This window comes from Cyprinodon variegatus, unplaced genomic scaffold (assembly GCF_000732505.1).
Source record: "Cyprinodon variegatus isolate N-32 unplaced genomic scaffold, C_variegatus-1.0 Scaffold217, whole genome shotgun sequence".
Lineage (NCBI taxonomy): Eukaryota > Metazoa > Chordata > Actinopteri > Cyprinodontiformes > Cyprinodontidae > Cyprinodon > Cyprinodon variegatus.
Genome location: NW_015150670.1, coordinates 838,938 through 859,178, shown reverse-complemented (window position 1 = coordinate 859,178; position 20,241 = coordinate 838,938). Strand labels below are relative to the sequence as shown.

The 20,241-nt window shown below is 39.4% G+C and overlaps 1 protein-coding gene across 2 annotated transcripts in view; it reads right to left on the bottom strand.

Annotated features, from left to right (window-relative positions):
* kcnn3 (potassium channel, calcium activated intermediate/small conductance subfamily N alpha, member 3) overlaps nucleotides 1–20,003 on the bottom strand; it is a 107,317-nt gene extending 87,314 nt beyond the window's left edge. Inside the window, exons 1-2 of one of the 2 annotated variants that reach the window (XM_015380586.1) lie at nucleotides 19,478–20,003; nucleotides 17,781–18,904 (exon numbers count right to left, since the gene is read on the bottom strand). In XM_015380586.1, the coding sequence (XP_015236072.1) occupies nucleotides 17,781–18,875 (1,095 nt within the window). In that variant the 5' untranslated portion in view covers nucleotides 18,876–18,904; nucleotides 19,478–20,003. The remainder of the gene's footprint in view (nucleotides 1–17,780; nucleotides 18,905–19,477) is intronic. The other variant, XM_015380587.1, reaches the window with a different exon arrangement.
* Between the last annotated feature and the right edge of the window lie 238 nt (nucleotides 20,004–20,241).

Here is a 20,241-nt window from a genome sequence, read left to right as displayed (position 1 = left end):
GAGCCAATTTTTTAAAATGTAAGGAGTAGAAAGTACAGATATTTGTGTAAAAATGTAAGGAGTAGAAGTAAAAAGTCGCCATAAAAATAAGTACTAAAGTAAAGTAAAAATATCAGAGAAATCTACTTGAGTACAGTAACGAAGTATTTGTACTTCGTTACTTCCCATCTCTGATAAGAGGTGATGCATGGAGAGGTCCTGCACATATCGAGTGAGGACTGCTGCACGGCAACTTTTAAAGGTGGCTGGCACATTAAATAGCATGTGTGAAGCTGGCTTCATATGCGCTAGTTCATGTGTTTTGTGTGGCCTATTGTGTTTTCCGATCTTGTCGCATTTTCAGGAAACCCAAGGACACTGTGCATACAAAGTAAGAGAGTAAGGGGAACAACACAAGTAATCAAAATGCAATAAAATTACATGGATTAAAAAACAGAAATAAAAGTTTAAGAAAGAGAGCAAAACAGTAATGAAGCAGATTGAGTGAATATAGGAGTTCATAAACACGTTCGAACAGGTGAGTTTTGAGTTAAGATTTAAAGAGGAAAAAAATTATTCATATTTTGGAGGTCTAAAGTTCCAGAGTTTGGGCTAAAAGCCCTGTAGCCCATGGTAACCAGTGAAGGGGGATGTGCGTAAATCCAAGAGAAGATAATCTATCCCTTTATAGGGCATTCAGTAAAATACTTTGAAAATCAAAAGAGTTTTATTGGAGGAAAAGACGAGATCTTATTACTTTTGTAACATTAAAAAAATATGTATATTTTGATTGTACAAATTAAGGTCAGTGTAATAACTAGAGACAGCCACTTTCCCTAATATATTAAGAAAACACTCACTGAATGAAAGAAACACATTTTTTTGTTACATTACCTTAGAGCACTAATGCTGATACAGTCACAACTTTTTTCTTCACAACTTTTCAGTTATTTATATTTTCTTCTTAACTTGTTTAAGTTTTATTTTCTACTTAATTTACTTAGGGAATAAATCATTCACAGGCCCATCTAACTGGTCAAATGCCAAAATAATATGTAAAACCAGGTAGCAGTATCTTTGCTGAATGGCTGGATACAAATCTTGTGCTTCTATACCTCACTGAAGGATGGGTGGGGACTCCAGTTGTGTATGCAAGTGATCAAAATTGGTAACTGGCCCTATAAATGGCTATTGAGGGGGATGGTGGTGATAAGTTGCAAAGGCCACCCTCAGATCAAGGAGGATGAGGATGAAGATGAGACCAGAATCTGCTGCCATAAAGAGGTCATTAGTAATTTTTAAAAGGGCAAAATTAGACCAAACCAGGAATGTGAGATTCACAAAGCTGTTGGGGTCTGACCCATTATTTTTTTTTTTTTGGAATTAAAAGTTCTTATGGTAGTTTTGAAGAGTTTTGTGACAGTTCCAGTGGTCATTGAAGAATAAATGATAGTAGTGATAAAGGATAAAAGTAAGATAGTTTTGAGAAGGGGAGTAGGGAGGGGGTCGAGTTCACAGGAAGAAGACTTGGATTTGTTAATTAGTTCTGGTATGAGTGAGGGGTAGGTATTCGAAACTGAAGAGACGACGATTTACCACTTTAAGATCAGTAGAAAAGGAAAGATTACTTGTAGAGGGTAGGTACTGGTGAATAGATTCGAAATTTGCAATAAAAAGGTCCATTAGAGAATTGCAGAAGGCTATAGAGTAGAAACGGCCTTAAAATGGTATTGTATACAAAGAAGAGAGACTTGGAATCATTATTATTGGAACAGATAAGAGTGGAATAAAGGTCTGTCTTGGCTTGTAGAATATAGTCCTTATAATGTGAAACATGATTAAAATACATTTCTTTATGCACAATGTGTCCCGTTTTCTTGTATAGGTGCTCTAATTGGCTGCCTTTTGCCTTAGAGAAGTAGTTATGGGAAGAACCAAGAAGTAGAGAGGGAGAAGGAACCTGCACTAACTTTGAAAGGAGTAAAAGTATTGAGAATATTATTTATAATGGAATCATAATGAAAGACAAGGCCAGAAGGGTCAGATAAATTGTGTGAAATGACCAAGTCATTCAGACCAGAAAAGAAGAGAGCAGGATCAATGTTCTTGATTTTCTTTAGATATAAGATGTTGAGGCATGTTTGTAGAGAGAGATACAACAACAAGGAACAAGGACGGACAGAGTAAAGTGGTCGGCAATGGGTAGTTCATCCACTGAAAAGTTAAAAGGGGTGAGACTGAAGCAGCAAATTAAACACAAAATGTGACCTTTTTTATGGGTGGGGTATTTGGTATACTGTGCAAGGCCGAAGTTGTCAAGGCAGTATGCAAAGTCTTTGGTGAGTGGAAGCTCGAGGTTATCCATATTAATGTTAAAATGGCCGAGCAGGATAATATGGGGAGACAGGGAGGATAAATATGAAAGTTAAGTTGTAAAGTCTTTCATAACTTTGCTTTCATGCTTAAGGGGGTGGTGAAAATTTGAAATTATTGTAGGGGGTGGACAGGCGTGTTTACAGACATTAGGTTCAAAACTGTAGAAGGGACTGATGCAACTTTCAAGTTCTTGCAATTGATTACTGCAAGATTACCACCACGTCCAGAGCCCTGAGGTTGAGAGATGTAAACAAACCCAGTAGGCATGACCATGTTTATTTGTGACATGATGTGTGGATATTGCCAAATTTCAGTTAAACAGAAAAAAGTTAGGATTCGGATTAGTGAGGAGATTCTGGATAAGATGATCTTTGCTCATGAGAGAGTGGATGTTTAGCAGACCCAAGTTGAGGGACCATAAGAAGGCCAGATGGACTTTATGGGCTTAGATGTATCACGGTGAATATATCTCCACGTCCGGGAAGACAGTTGGTGGGAGTGGTGGGTAGGAATTATGTATTATCGGTACAGGAAATCTGGGATGTAGCCACAGGAGCTTATCACGTAGAAGTAATGGAGGAGACCGAAGGCGGGTAGGCAGGAAAACAGTACAGTCCAAACAGCGATGAACAGCAGGCAGATCCTGTCAAGCTTTACTTTTAGCCGTTTACCTGTGGATTAGCAGGATCAAAAGATCAATAGGTTCAAGAAGAGCTAAGAAATAGTCTAAATAAAAACAAAATAAGACTACAGTAAAAGGCAGCAGCAGAGCAGCAGCTTCAGATCGCCAGCATTCACTCCAATTAGCTTAAGGTCCCTCATTATATCCCTCCATACCAGAGGAAACTTGCTGAAAACTTAAAAGATTGCTTCAAGTCTGCATCTGGCTATTCATTACTTGGTGTCAGGATCTGCAAGTTAGATTGTCTTTAACCATTTTCTTATTGTTTATTATGTAGTTGTTTTTTTTTTGTCTTGCCATACAGGCTATTTGGGTTTGCCATATAGGTTCTTGCTCCCTTTATTGTGTGTTTTTTTTTGGTTATTTTCTTGTGTATTTCTTAGTGTTGTTAGTAATGCGGTTGTGTTCTAAGTCATTTCTGTATTACTGGATAGGTTTCATTTTTCCATTTTGCCCTGTTTAATAATTTCTCCCTCAGCTAGACTAAGCAGATAATTACTGGATCCCATTCATCTGTGTGTTCTCATTTTACCTATTGTTTGCACCTGTTTTCTCTTCTACTTAAGGGTTCATTTAGTTGCTAGTTGTCATTGGGTACATTGTTTTGTTTCCTGTTTTCCATGTCATATTTTCTGTTGTCCTAGAAGCCCATAATTATGTTAAACCATCAAACTCACCATGCTACTTCTTCGCATCAATCTGCACTTTGTTCATAAACATCAACATACATTTGGGGCTTAGGTTTATTTTCACATAATATGAATATTTCAAATGGAGTAAATGCTGGCAGATATTGCTTTCACAACTTAGGTTGTTTTATTTATCCTTGCCTTAAAAATATGCTCGCTAAGGCAAGTTGTTCTGAAGGGAATAGCTATAAGCAACCATGAGAGATTCACAATCCAGTACCAGGATATATAAATAGGCACATTAAAAACAACAGGTAACAGAATAATACTTAGTGAAATGAAAATGGCAAATACAAGAATCCAATATATAAATATCAGTCTCCGTCATTGGTTTAATTGATCCTATTTTCAGAAATTAAAGCAAGTTAAACATGCTCCTTATTTAACCTCTGTGAAAGTAAATTATTTAGGTTTGTAACCTTATGAAAAATGTCTTTTGTAACCAAAGATATTCAATTAAGATAATATAAATTCCTTAATAGGCTAAAATAAAATCATTCATATTCAATAAAAAAGTTTATTTCATAAAAGTTTATCTACTTCAAAATATTAAATTTTAAGTTAAAACATTGTGAATCTTTATAAAATATGCACTGATGTCCAAGTCTTTGTTTACACTAATTATGATTTTCTACTCACAGCTAATACAAACTTGTCATTTTTGATGAAAACAAATTTATTTCTGACAATTTCAGACAAAATTGACATTGTCTGAAATTGTCCAAAATAAATTCCAGACATTTAACACTACAGTATCTCTTCAGACTGATTTGAAAACTTTTTTAAGTCAGACATGTGAATTTAACGGAAAGCATGAGCAATACCTGCATAGAGGTTAATTTCTAGATATGACGTAATCTGACAAACAAGCCTCATTAGAACTTATCTTCTAATTTGCTTAAAATGACTGTATATTATGTTCAGATGAATTTGAAGCAGGATAAAATATGAGGTTCTTCTCAGAATGAAAACATGTTTTTTTGTTTGTTTAAGAGTGTGTCATGGCATGCAGATTAATAAGCAGTTAGAAGATGAACAAAGAAAGCTTGTCAAAAATCTTTACTTTATTGACAAGCCAAGATAACAAATGCAAGAGACAAAAGAGATATTTATTTTCTCAAAGTTGAAATATTATGACATTGATCCTAGAAGAAGCAAAAGTTGGTACTGAAATGATTTAGAACTGTGTTGAAACGCCCCCAATGTCACCTTAACATGCTATTGTTTTAAAAGTAAAATGTTTCTTCTGTTTTGATTGATTTAGGCTCTCAGAAATGTTTGTCACACTTGAATAAATAAGTTTTGCCTTATCTTTTTCCGCAATTATATTGTGTTCGAACAGCTTCGATATTAATCATACCTCTACAGCTGTTCAATACCCTTATGCCATCATTATCAATTTATTACCATAACTTAATGGATATTGGCTTTTTCCCCCAGCCAAATAGACTTCGAAATGTAAAATTCAATTTCTAGGACCAATCTAACACAATCTTAAACAAGACAAAAGAAATACATTTGGATGACATGTTTGGATGTCTGCATAAAGTTTCTAATCCTGCTTGGCATTGGTAGATGCAGCAGAGCCAATTAATTTATTTGAACCAGTGAATGTTTCGTTTTTTAATCAGACAATTTGAGGATTAAAAGTATTCAACCCAAGCATCCAACCCTGTGTCTTTTGAGCTTTGGATGCTTTCAAATTCTGACTAATTATATTAATGCCAAATTGGCAACTCCTAAAAGTTTTCACACCAAAATGTCAAATATTTAGCATATACTAAGGTTCAGAAAATCTGTTTTTGCTCTTTGTGAATAAAGATTAAGTGGGTTTAGTGTAATGCTATGCTAGATATCTAAAAAGTGGTCAACCTGTGTAAAATGAGTGACAGTATCCAATTAGGATGGATGGATGGATGGATGGATGGATGGATGGATGGATGGATGGATGGATGGATGGATGGATGGATGGATGGATGGATGGATGGATGGAAATGTAGATGAATTGCTGTTTCAAAGTTTTCACTATCCAGCTCACTAGTTTTATTATGCTAGCCCTTAAGCATTTAACATTTTAATGTCCGTTAATGTAAAATAACACTATATTTTTTTGTAGTTAAAATGCTGTTCCTCTATTTGACAATATGTTTAATGTTTTGAGCATACAGCATCTTTTTGACCAATGTGACTTTTAAAAGCACTGTGGCGTATGTTTCCAAGTAAAAGCAACAGTTTTTTGAACCATGTGTCTGTGTTTTCTTAAGCCAGCTGTGCCTAAGTGTGCGATTAGCGTGCATTGATCACTTACTTGGTGGACAGCATGCAGAGATAATGAGCTTTTTCAGGTTCTTTAGTTTGGTTGAAACTCAGCTATCACAGGCAGAACCATGCACATACACACCCACTCACACACACAGGTAGTATCTAAGGGGCTTTCCCCAACCGTCCCCCAACAGCACAGACATAAATGCAAAGGTAATGCACTGCTTACAACACATTACTCTGGCAGAGACAAGTTGCACGATACACATGTTTATAATGAATATCAATGACCATGTGTGTGCATGCTAATGGCTTAGCCTTGGGAATCTCTCCTGTCAGATTGATGCTTTCTTGCAATCAGTCTCCAGGGAAACAGGCAGTGGGCAGAAAAGTGATTGCACCTTACCAGGATAAATTCACACACAAGGACCACATACACACACTTGACTTCACTGTGGAATAAGCTTTTACAGCCACATACACTCAATTAAATCCAGACAAAGCGAGATGTGAGCTCTCACACATCAGCAGGTGCATCCATGGTTATTACTTTGACGGAGCTGAGCACAAAATGACACAAAGACAAACACTTTTCACACGTGTATACACAGAAGGAGATGGTATACACACTGTGACATGAGTGTTTATGTTACTGCCGGATGATGCAAGTTCTAGCACACCAACACACTAACACGCACTCATGGAGGAAGCCTTGTTATGCTGGAAGAAAGAGCGGTATTTATACCTGCTATGGGGTGAGACATAAGGGATCTTAAGTCCCTTAGAAGCATGAGAGGAGGGTAGTGACTACGGAGGAGGGGTAAGAGGACACAGAATGGCTGAGATAGCTGATAGCCTCTTTAAAGAATATGATGGCAGTTCAATTCCCCGATCATCATCATCATCATCATCATCGTGTACCGCCTGAAAGCAGCACACAGCCTCTGTAAGTGGACAAACAGAGAAAGGTCCAGGGAGGTCCACTAGTAAATGCCTGCCAGAAATGTCACAGATAGAAAAGTGAAGGCAGCGAGGGAGGGGAAGGCATGCGAGCAGACCAGGGGCAAGTGAAGGAGATGCTGTAAGCCGACTGAGACGGCAATGACCCCCTTGGGGAAATGGAGACATATTTAAGTAATACCAGAGGGATGGAACATAAACAGTTACTTTAAGAGACATGAAGAAGAAAGAGAGAGGAAGGGAGGATGGGGAAGAGCGCTGCAATAAATGATTTAGGCAACTGAACAAGGTTTCAGTGTCATCTTAAAACTAATCATGACTGTATGCCTTTTTTTGGACATGATCCCATTCAGAAACACAGATGAAAACATGACAAACAGCAGTGATGCTAACAGTGTTAATGTAAAGTAGAAGGGCACAGGTTCAGCCCCCCCTTTTAGATGTTTCTCTGACTCAAAAGACCTGAATCAAACCCAGCCCATTAGCAGGCTGTAGCAATACTTGAGGGCATGCTGGGGAATATGCTGTGTTTGAGCAGAGACCCCATCTAGAACCTGCTGGACCCCAGCCATTGATGGCTCGAGTTAGATGCCCCCGTTATATAACATCAATAGAGCTCAAAGCTCAGTCACTGAGACATTAAAGGTAGGAATGTGGTGACTAACTGCGTCTCTTTCTTTCACCTCATTCTCATGCAGATCAGTTTTAACTCAAACAGCCTCCTTGTTTTCTTCAGTTATTTTTTTTCCTATCCATTCTTCACACTATTGAACTTTTTAGTCCTTTTTAGTTAATTCCAATACAACCCCCCACACACACATTCCTCCTTACATATATTGTCATCTACCTCTTCATCCCTCTCTGTGACCCCTGCTTATCAAGTCATTCTCCTCATATCCCCCCTCATTCGTCTTTGATCCAATTGATCTTTCCTCATCACTATATTGTCCATTTTATTACTTTATTCCTCCTCATCCCTCTTTATTAGCTCCTTTTTATCCCACTCAATCTCCTTTCCAGTCTTCTCATCCTCTTCCTGTCTCTTTATGATACATTCTCTTCCTTTTTATTTTCTCATCCCTCTTTGTGATGCATCCTCATCTCCTCATCCCCCTTTAGACCCCTTTTCTTCCTCTTCCATACTTGCGTCCCCTCTATAAACCTCTCTCCCCATTTATCCCATTTAATAGACTTGTTTTTATCCAATTCCTATTCTCAACCTCCAACCCTCTCTTCCCTATCATTCCTCCTTTTGACTTCTCTCTTTTCACCCCTTTCACCTTCTCCGTTTTTTGATCCCGTCCATTTTCCTCATTTCTCTTTCAAACTTCTCATCCATTCATCTTGCTAATCCCTGTTTACCACCAACTTTCTTTCCTGCTAACAATTAGCAGAATCTCCAGAATAAGTCCAACCTCTCTCCCATCTCATCCTCATCATCCTTCCTCTTAATGAAACCAGTGAACTACTATTGTTTAAGCATGGCCATTACAAATGAAAGAAATCAGTTAACAGCAGCTGAGACATGCCTGTCGCTGACAGCAGCCGCTCTACCTGTTTTTAAGGAGCTGCAGGAGTCTCCGATGAAAGAGTGAAAGTTTTGTGAAGTTAGAAACATATAATGCAGTAGCTACATTAAATATTAGAAACAAATTTGTGTTGTCACTAAGACAGGTCAGGTTATAAAGGCGGATGATATTATGTACTTTGTTGCTTTTCACTTCTTAAGGTTCAGCTCCTGTACAATGTCAAGGTTATTTTTCACTTTTGTATTTAACTTTAGGTATTTTCTTCCAGTGTCCAAAACAAAAGTAGTTTTTTAAAATATTGGTTATCATATGGATTCATTCTCATAGCTAAAACCACAGAATGGCCTTATGAGTTGTTAAATTCATTACTAACATGCACTCAAAGGTAGCCAAGCAACAAAAGAAAAACATGTTTTACAGGGAAATAAGTTGCTACAGGTATATAAATCATTATTACAAAGAATGTTTTTTTTTTTTATTTTGTCCTCAGGGCTAACAATAATGTAATGCTTCCTTGGCCTATACATATAGAAGAAAACCTGTTTTAGCTCGGCGTGAGGTAATTATTCATTCACGTCAGCTGCTGTTGGCTTACTCTTCAGAAGCAGAAATAGCCAATCAGTCATTTTGAGGGAAACATGTGCTGCTTCATAACAGCTGTTTGCATATCATATTACGCAGATGAGGATTTAAACCTGTTTGCCAATCAGAAGAAAAAAAACCCTCACAAACATCATGTACCACATAAAACCCAGTTTGTGATGCACGTGCTGAAAATCATCAAGTACAGCTCATACTCCCACTTGTTAGCCCGTCCCTGTGCGTCACACATGTGCAAAGCGAGGGCGCTGACGGTGTGACAGGTGTGTTTGACAACAGCTGTGCATTCTCTCAGAATAACCGGATTGCATCGCAGGCCTGATGTATGGAATGGAGAGCAGTGCCTGAACTGGCACCATTGGGCTACATGCTACAGCCCCAACTGTGCAAGCTCCATGGCTGCTCTGAGCCAGAATCCCCACGTTTTTGATAAAATCACTAATGGCTGTCTTAGATGAGCAAATGTTCTCATTGTTTTGCTAAATGTGAACTGAAGAGGTACCAAGAGATGCAAACTTAAAAATGCTTGGGACATGTACAGTGCAGGAGAGGACTTTTGCAGAGAATATAAAAGGCTCCAAGCTGCTCTTTCATCTTTTAGGCTTTGTAAGTGAAAAGTCACCATTTTGCCTGACAGCAACTTCAATTATTCATACTGCCTGCCATACATGAGAACACTTTTTTAACCTGCGACCAGAATTCATCGTGCTGATCTCATATCTCGGTGCAAGGCTTGAACTTCAGAGAAAGGGATGGAAAGATAACGAAGGACAGAGGCCACAAAACAATGAGTGGGACATTGCGACTTCAGAATGTGCTGACGGCATCTAAAAGCTTTTGATACACTTGTTTGTAACATTTACCGACACGGACATTGTGTTCTCCGAAGTTAACCTCTCTCACTTCATCCATGCAAATATTCGCTCTGCAGAATCCATCCCACCCCCCTTGGTTCCAGTTTTATTCTTCATCTCTATTTCTGGGAGCAAAATCGAGCAGCTTGACCTCCTGAGGAGTGCTCTTAGAGATACATACACACTGGCAGTGGACCGTATAGGTACCACTGTTATTGGAATATGCTGTATTTACCAGAGCATCTCAGCTCATGGGAGAACCATAACTTCAATTAATTAAATAATTTAATTAAAATATAGGTAAGATACATTGTATGGATTTTTTGCTGTGGTATTTTCTATGTTTGTATTTCTCTTCATTTGATGATAGTGGGATAGTGCTAAAAGCAACCAAAAATCCAGTTTTTAGAAATAAATAAATAATAATTTAGGAAGAATAAAAGGATGTCAAAAAAGGAACATGATCTTGCAAAATAGTCAAGGAGATGCAACAGTTGTTGAGCTAACAGGTAAAGACAGCAACCCAAATTATCAAATTATCATCAGATTATATGGATGGACTATGGTAGAGAGGAAAATGAGACACTAGCTGTGCCGCCATAAATTATCTAATTGCAAAAATTGTAATTACAAATATAAATTCCCTAAATAGAAACACAGCAATTTTAAAGAAAAATAAAACATTTTGAAATGAATAGTTTTTACAATTTCATGAGGTGTTTTTTTTTTTTGGGTCATATCGAAATTTTTACATTTAGCAAAACTGCAAAGTGCAACTGGAACTTAACTGCCTTGTAAAAAAAATGAAGTAGTTGGAGGACGATGGCGCCCACTAGAGCTGTGCGTTACATCCAATGCTGCCATGTTGTTTTCAGTTATTGTGGTAACTAATGTAATCTCATACAGTTTCAATTAGGGGTGAGTATTGGCATGGGTGATACGGTAAGGTAATTTTTGTTAAATTTTTTTATTGATATTAGGAACTGAAAATGTATATTATATCGGGCAGCCGAAAATCAAGATTTATCGCCGAATCGATTTTTTTCCCACAACCCTAATTTCAATTGTATTTGTCATTTAATGGAAACGCAGTAATTGCACAACTTTGCATTTTCAAAATTAGAAGAATATCGAGACAGTTTTGCGCACATTTGAAATGTAAAAGCAGCTATTACGAGGCGATGAAGAGAGCTAGTATGAGAGCAACCTGGACTTCCAGAACACCTCCATAGAGCCACAGATCAACTATTGATCCCATATATTGTACAGTATATGGGCATTATTTTTAATAGGCTGACATTCTTTACATTATACATCCTTTACACATCCTTTTAAACAGTGTAATTTTCACTATCAATGTGCCATAATCAACATATTAACCCAAATATAAGATTAAAACATAATACTCTGGGTAAAATAAAAACTTGAGAGCAGAGGAAATACAATTTTAATTGAATATTAAAGTAAATGTACTTTTATTTAAACAATATTTCTAGCAGCTAAAGGGCTGTTTTTGGTTAATTTTTTTAGTCAAGAATTACAAATAAAGCAAAAAATGAAGGCCAAATAACTTCAATGAAATAAACCATTCTGAGTTGGTTTATCCGGGGGTTGGAGAGTGCATGTGTGGGTGAGTGATTTCAGGAATCGATATTAGAAATCATTTAAAGCTTCCACTCTGAGACGGGTTTAAACTGCAGCTGAAGGAATGTCTCTCCACCTTTTTCTGGGCTTCCTTCCCATTCATCTCTCTTTCCGGTCTCACTTTCACCACCACTATCTGTTTTTCAACAGAACCACTAGTGGGCCTCTGTCCACCTCAATTATCTAAGTGAGCGTTTAAGCTGTTTGATGGCCTTCCAGTATCTGTTGGACTGAAACCAAATCAAACCCATGCTGAAAAATAATTGCCTGAGCAAATTCATCTCTTTAGGTTCTACTACGGAACAAGCATTTCTGAAAAGTTTCAGGTATTTTTCCTCCCCTTACAGTCCACTCCAAACAAGAGCAATTATAAATTATTCATTAAGGTGACAAAGCTGGTATTTCCCCACTCAAACACATGGGCTCTTCATTCATTTGTTTTGATAGACGATACTGCCAGTTTAGGATGGGACGCATTGATCGTAGCTTAAGAACCTAAATCAGGCTTTTCATTATCGCCTTTCCTTTCTTCTGTCCTTCCACAGACTTTCATTCTCACTCAGCCGCTTCTCTCTTCCGATCACACTCCCCCAGTTTGACGCCCACTGAGAGAGCAGAGAAGCAGAGGGACTGAGAAAGTGAAGCAAAGAAGATGGGAAAAAAAATTATGAAAGACAGACAGGAATAAAAGGACGGCCATGATAAAGAGAAAGGCAGGGATTTCAAAATAATAAAAAAAAAAAAAACAAGAGAGAAAGGACAGATGGAGAGTGAAGACATGAAAGTACCAACCATCTCCTCCGACAAGGACGAGAACCAAGGAGAAAAAGACAACGAGAAATTGAAAGAAAATTCAGACCCATGCATTTTCATTAATGAAAGACAGCTTCTGAAACAGGGATTTTTATACACTAATGAGGGGGAGAAAATAGAGAAAGCTGGCAGCAGATAGCGGGCATATCCTATCCCAGAGTGGCCAGTATGATAAACTGGAGGCCACTCACATTGAGAGGAGGATGGGAGGCACGCCCAGCGGGTAAATAGCTACCTGTAAATCTGAGCACACATGATGCCACCAACTCTTTTAAATGATCTATGATCTTCCTGTGACAAGCTGAGGAAGTAATGTTTCTGCCTCATTAGATAAAGAGAACCAGCCCTCTGTGATGTGTCATACCCAAAAAGAAGGATGGGATGAGGACCGGGATATCAGAGAGGTGAGCACAAGACAGTAGGAGGTTCTGTAGCACACATACACACCCAAAACAAACACACAAAAAGAGCCAGGGGGCCGGTTCAGCTTATTACACTGGCCATTACACAGACAAATGAGTTCCTGGCCTCCCACTGATAATCTGCCCCGTATGTCCTTTGCGTTGTTGCATTATATCACCCGGAAGCAGCTTCTGTCGAGCTTGGCCATTGCAGTGCATAAGAGTCCCTCAATAACGTGTGTACAGAGCTGCAAGCAGTGATAAAATCATCTTCAAAGACCAGTATCAGAATCAGAATTACTTTATGAATCCCTTGCGGTAAATTATTTATAGAGCAAAATAAAATATACTGTAAGATAATAATATAATAGTAACCAATGCTTATACTACCAACCCCCCACAGACACACATTGCACCATTTATTAGATATTGCATGATATGGGAGTTGAGAGGATGGAATGACCTGCTTGCAGTCTTGAACTCAATATTTGTGGGTTCAGGCAATTCCTCCTGGAGTCACTGATAAAGCTTTCAACAAATCCTGCAACAGGAATGGGTAACCACTGAAATAACGTGTGTGACCAGCATGAGGAGAGACATGCCACTGCTTTGGTATCTGTCCGCTAAAATTTGGAATGTTTCTTCAAATTTTAATCATAAAAAGACACTAGAATCCAAAATTAAGCAGAACACTTTGGCATGTATTGGCAGAGGGTATACTCTGCTTATCAATCCACAAATTTATTTTCCTTACAAATGTGGCAAGGGAAATGAACATGCTTTCATTCAATTTATTGATGTTGACCCAGTCATCTAATAATGAATCCTTGTCAGGCTGGAATATTCTACACTGATTAGATGTTCTTCACACCCGGCCGCCACAGTCCTGGTGCATTGACCTTTGCTGCATGTATTCCATTGACACTAGCAGCAAATGACAAAAAAAATGAAAGAAATGGCAACGAAAAACACATATAGTCATAAAGCTTGTCTTGTTAGACAGAAACGTCACCGTGCCACTGCCGCCATTTAACCGATGAACATAACCAGGAAGGTGATCTTTATTACAAAATCTAACAGGTCCAGCCCAGTTAGTCCTATTTGTCAATTCATGCTCCCATTTATACACACACTGTATCAAATCCGCCCACTGAACCTGTGTATAATTTAAGTAAAATAACTATATCTACTAAATAAAGAAACAAAAAAGTTTATTTAAAGGAGCATAAGGGAATGCTTTATTATTTTACATAGAAAGAAGTAAAAGTAGTGATGTGAAAAACTAAAGGCGTCTTTTTAAATGGTACGATGTCACAGTCCATTTTTCAGTGTTGTTCTCCAGTGTCTTGTTTACAAGCTGGACTGCATGTAGGTCCATGTGAATAGCTGCCACTCAGGGCCTAGCCCCCCTCCCTGTGCACTGAATGCCAGCGCCAGAGCAGCGTAGCTTAGGAGCAAATTGGCAGAGAGTGCCTAGTAGGTATTTTGCATGAATTAGGGAGACAATTAACCGAATACATTCACAAATGTCACATATAACGTGCACCACATTTATGTGACAGATAGCTGCTTTTGTCCCGAATAAGTTGAATTAGGTAATGACTAAAATTACAAAAAAAGTGAAGCAACAAAATGACCTTTGAGGTTAGCAATAACACACAGGGAAAATGGACAGAGAAATAAACAGTTCAGGAAAATCTAACCAGAGTTTTGTAATAAACCAAACAGCTAGAACCATGATGCAATACTCCAGTGTGATATTTCTGGACTTGTTGCTTCTCATGTTAAAGAGCATTTACAAGTTCATGTATGTATGCTGCTAGAAAGATGAGGGACATACTTGAGCTAAAAAAGACAACAGCAAAACGTTTCCACCCAAAGCAAGTGAGATTTTAAGATGCATCAACAAATTCGACTAAGTTTCACCTTGAGTGTTTTTGACCAGAGGTCGGTCAGCTGGAAACTTGAAAATGTGATCTGCTTCAAATAAGGAAAACTGCAAACCACAACTCAATTTGCTCTGGAAGTTATTATTGAAAAAAAAAAACACTAACGGGTAATCCATTTCAGAGGCACCACTTTTTTTTTTTTTAAAGAGAGAGAAAGCAAAACTAGGTGCATGAAGGTTTTAAAAGGAAACATCATTTTGGTGTCTATTCAAGCTGCTAAATCAGCAAGTTATGGTACCACTTTTTCCCCAGTTTTGGTCACTCTGTACCAGATTATTTTTCCAGATACCATAAAAAAAGAGTCATCTGCAACAAAACATTAATTCATTAATTCGGCACTGGCAACAATTTGTCAAACTGGCGAGGCAGTGAACTGAAGGAGAGCTGATTTCAGCAGATACCAGGAATGCTGAATGTATTCCAACAAAACTGCTCTATTTTACCTCTACTGAGCTTTAGACATCTGTCTGCTACACAACATGCAACATTTTGACATTTCTGCAGCCTTTTGGAAATCTATGAGCCGTTTCTGTTTGAGACAACAAGCGGTGCTTGAGAAAGCTTATCATCTTTGATCAGCTGATCATTCATCTGTACCAGCTGCTGAGAAATGGAAGTCAAACACAACATTTACAGCGAGATTTAATAACCAGCTGGGGGATAGTAAAAGATTTACAGAGGTAAAGGTCTGAGTCTGAAATGAAATGTATGGATTTGGTGTTAAAATACAGTTATTACCAAAATAAACAGATGGACAGGGAAAAAAAGTAAGCTTCTGATCATCTGACGGTTATCCCACATTTACTGCTCTTTGAGTTTATTCGTTTAAATGTTTGACTGTTTTCTACTTGACTGAATAAAAAAACCCTGAAAAGATCATTCAACACATGGTCCTCACACTGTTTTGAATAGCTGCTGTTCCCTAGCAAACTGGACCCCTCTGGATATTTGGGGCTGGGGCCAGGGTTTTCCCCCAATAGGAAGACAAAGAACAGACTTTTAGTATGCACTACCACCACTTAAAAACTCGAAATTGCTTTAGAAAAGTCCTTGAGGAGACTTATGATTACAGTGTGCTCTCCTTACTAATGAGAGGCTAAAGGCAGTTTATTGTGTCCGATAAAAAAGTTTTTGTTTATAATGAATACAACTGATTTCAATGGGCTGCTTTTCTACACAGAAACATCCCCTCTTCTCCTAACTTTAACAGCTTATAACATCTTATAGCCACTAGACATATAAAAAGAGTAATGCTTTTGATTATAGTTACTAAAGATTAAATGTAATCAGTATGAGCAATAAATCCAAACTCTGATCAATGCACCTCTATAAGATATGACAACTTTTTAATCTGGAAAAAAGGCTTAAAGTATATATATATATATATATATATATATATATATATATATATATATATATATATATATATATATATATATAAATAAAATTATGGTAAGGCTGGAACAATACATTTCATAATGAAAATCCTATTTTGGAAATCAAAACTTTCCAAAATCACAGAACCACTCATGGATTGGTCATGCTACCTTTAACGAGAGTAAGACAAGTTATTCTTGCACTCCAGGTCTTCAGGTGGTAGTAATATGCTTTATGGCCCTGTCACACCTTGTCGATTTAGACTGCATATGCCCGACGTCCCAGAATCTTCTAAAATGCAGGCATACGCTGAACTTTGTATGTATATTTTTAAGTTTGGCCGTATACATGGCATAGTCATAACGAGTCCAGAACTTATGTCCAATGACAGCCTAACTTATGCATAACGCGTGGCAGCATAATGTCCATGAAATTATGCACAAGCAAGTGTCGAAAGGGGGATCAGCTATGCGCCCGGAGACGCCCGGTCTGCATAAAAAGATGTCTTTTATCGCGAATCAACGTTTGCAGTCGTAGCATATTCAGCATCATGTCTGCTAAGAAGTTTATTGGTCATGGCCGTGGGCGTGAACGCAGGGAGGAACCATCACACTAAACTTCTCGCTCAACCTATGTTGAATTTGAAGTCTGGAGGAGAACTGATGGTTTCCTTCTGTGAACCCGTTTTATACCAAACACTGCGAATACGCCATTATACAGTAGCTGTAAGTTAGAGATACTTTCAGCGGTCAAGTATATACGTTCGAAGTAAGTTCTTGATAAGTTACGCACAAGTTACTCATAGGTTTTGGATAAGCTAGACACCAAGACTTATGAGTAACTTACACTTATCGTGTGTCAACGATCACATAACTTACACAAAACTTACCCATCACTTATCTAACATATTCCAGCGTTTTTGCCAGATTTTTTGTACATCAGGCACATGCAGGTCTAAATCGTCAAGGTGTGACAGGGGCTTTAAGGGGGTTTACCACCACACAGAAGGAAAGAGTTTCAATTCACATGCATGTGAGCCAGAAGTAGGAACTTTTCCACCCAGCAATAGTCCTTCAACAATATACTCTAGACAAGAGAGCATTCAAGGCCATGAAAACAATGAAACCCAGCAAATAGAAATGAAAGCTTTATCCATCATCTGGTAATACTCTGGTTTTAAGAAAGGTGACAGTAGCCGGTCCCAGATATTATCATTACCATAAATGTTCATATATTTTACCAATGGATTAAGTACAACTGTTTAATTTATGAACTTGTTCGTAAGCTGCACTCTACTTTATCCTCAACTTTATCCTCAACAAGGACTGATGTTCAACTCAGCATGCTCTTCTCTTGATTAATAATACTTGAGTTAATCAAGAAAACTGCTAAATTCCTCACTTGAATTAGAGTTTGTGTTTTAGGGTCCACTTTTTCTTTTTAATGAGTCAGAAGGTCAGTCAATACATTAAAAATAAATCAACCGTTTCAGGAATAAAAAAATAAAATAAAATATGTGTTAAAATAAAACCTGCTATTACCTGCTAAATGTACAACTTTTTTATTTCATTAATGCTTGTTTTGATATTAAAAATTCCTAACTTTATTTGCAGTAACGCGGGTGATAATACACCATTATTTGAGGAATTATTAGGCAAACCTCACCTTGTTGTACACCCCCCACGAAAGCTCAGTCTCAATCACCATGACCACGATGCCAAACATCCCGAAGATGAGGGCGTAGTCGCTCAGCCTCTTCCTCTTCTCGAACAGTGCCCTGCGATGACCCAGCTTATAGCCAATGTTTTGGTTCTTTCTCTTAGGGGCCTTGGAGGTGCTGCCTCTGGCCCCGGAGCCCGCTGCAGTGACCCCTACCTGCCTGCTGCCCCGCTCAGACTGTCCCCGCCTGCTCTCCACCAGCGCATGGTTCTGGTGGTAGATGGACATTTGGTTGGACATGGAGTCAGTGTTGTCATAACCTCTTCTGGGGTACGGGGAGTCTTCTTTAGAAGAGATCACAATCTCTGGGGGGCTCTGGATGGGGGGTGGATGAGTTGATGACTGGGTCTCTGAGTAGGTCGGAGGGGCTTCTCGCTGTCTGTCATGTCCGGCAGCAGCCGATGCCCCTGCAACAACTGAAACGCCACCCTCTTTGGTTTCGCTGCTGCTGTCTGATTCAATGAGGTTTCTCCTGGAGGCGCTGAGCCGACTCAGGGGCTTCATGACCCCGCCTGTGTACTTACAAGAACTCATGGCAATCTCCGTGAAGGGGTTGCTGTCCCTGCGGTGGACAAGAGGACTGGCCTGTCTGTGTTTGCTGCCCCTGTCTCTCTCCCTGTCACGGTCTCTGTCCCTCTCTCGCTCCATGGAGGGGGAGTGGGAGGAGTAAAAGAAGGCATTGTAGACAGGGGAGTTGTCTCCACTTAGGCTGTGCTGGGAACCCAAACAGGATGAAAGGGGAGTACTGGTGGGGTGCAGAGCATTAGGGATGGGCGGGGGAAGAGGTTGAGCTCCAGGGGAGGACAGCGGCAACTTGGGGAGGGATGCCGGAGGCAAGTTGGGTGTGGTAGAGGATGGCGATGGGGTGCTGCCATTCAGACGATCGATACTTGAAGCTCCTGTGTGGTTGGAGTGGTTTGAGCCTGGCATGTTGCCAGCCGTGGAGGGATGGGATATGCTGCCTAGGGGAAGGAGGAAGCGCTGGTCCTCATCCTCACTCCCCCCTAGCAGAGCCAAGCTCAGGGAAGGGGGAGGCTCCATAGTCAGAAAGGCTGTGGACACGCACCTGTCTACAGATAACACACAGGGGAGAAAAAGAAACACAGAGAGATAGTGATTACACATTTATTTTTTCATGTAACAGAAGAAAACATAAAAGGGTTGGACAGAGGTCAAAATGAACGGGGACAACATGTTGGGTGTGTGTGTGACAAAGAGGGTCAACAGAGTGCAGAGAAGCTGTCATAATTTGGAGGAAATGTTCTTCCTTGAGTCACATTTGAGTCAGCTGCCTAGCCAACCACCCTTTCATCCCTCTGTCTCCTTCTCTCACTTCCCACAGCTCTCCCAGCAATCTCTCCCTTAAAATGTAATTTGTGTTACATTGTTGTTGTTAGCCAGGAGCAGGAGGGGGATGAAAATCCTCTGGCTTTACCCCCATGAAAATGAAATCAAGCTCAGAGACTCTGAGGATAACAATTTCCCATCTGTCAATTTGCCTTGCAGAAGAAGCGTGGCTGCAAAGATGGCTTTGTTAACTATAAGTTGGCTGCGATCAGCTGCTACCGATTGATCAAAAAGCAATAACCTATTTTCAGTGTGATATAACAGATACCTTCAGCACCCCCCCACCCCTCACCTACCTCCGACCTCTTCTCCCACGATCCTTGCCCCCCAGGTTAGGTGCGTTCAGTCAGTGGCTGGTAGAAAAACAAGACCACCACACTTTTTCTTTCTCATGTTGTCACTGCCATCCCTTAATCTATTTTTTTTTCTCCACCTTTCGTCTCCTTTCAGCTCCTCCACAGGTCCTCGCGTCACAAAAAGAGAAAAACACAATTTGCGCGTCGTTTCAATAAACGGATGCCTCCTCTCTCCTCCTCCTTACTTTGAATGTTCACTTTGTTCCCCCCAAACCGTTCATCGCAGATGTATCGACGGTTCCCATTTCCATCCAGGCTCTGGGAGAAGATGATGAGGAGGAATAATCCACTGGATTAAAATATGCCAACCTGTGGCTGCGCGTCAACAAAATGCGCAAAATAAAAGGAGAGAAAGCGATGGAGGAAAGTCGCCTGGGTGTGATTGAACAATCCAAAGATGAGCAGTAAAGTCAGTGATTAAATATGTGACAACCGCGATTATGACACTCAATCCCCAGCTCCCTGTCTCTCCGTTTCTGTCTCTCACTCTCTCCTCCAACTTCTCAGCGTCCTTTCTCCGCCTCCAGACCGCCGCTCCCTCCTCATTGGATGGAGAGGAGAGCGCTGGAAACAGGTGGCAGCATTTGTGCGCGATGTGGCCGCCAAACGGATGCTTGATATACTGTACCCAGGTTATTTATGGGTTATTATTTTTACTGTAGCCTCACAAAACCCATATGGCTTGTATGGCCTATAAATTTAGC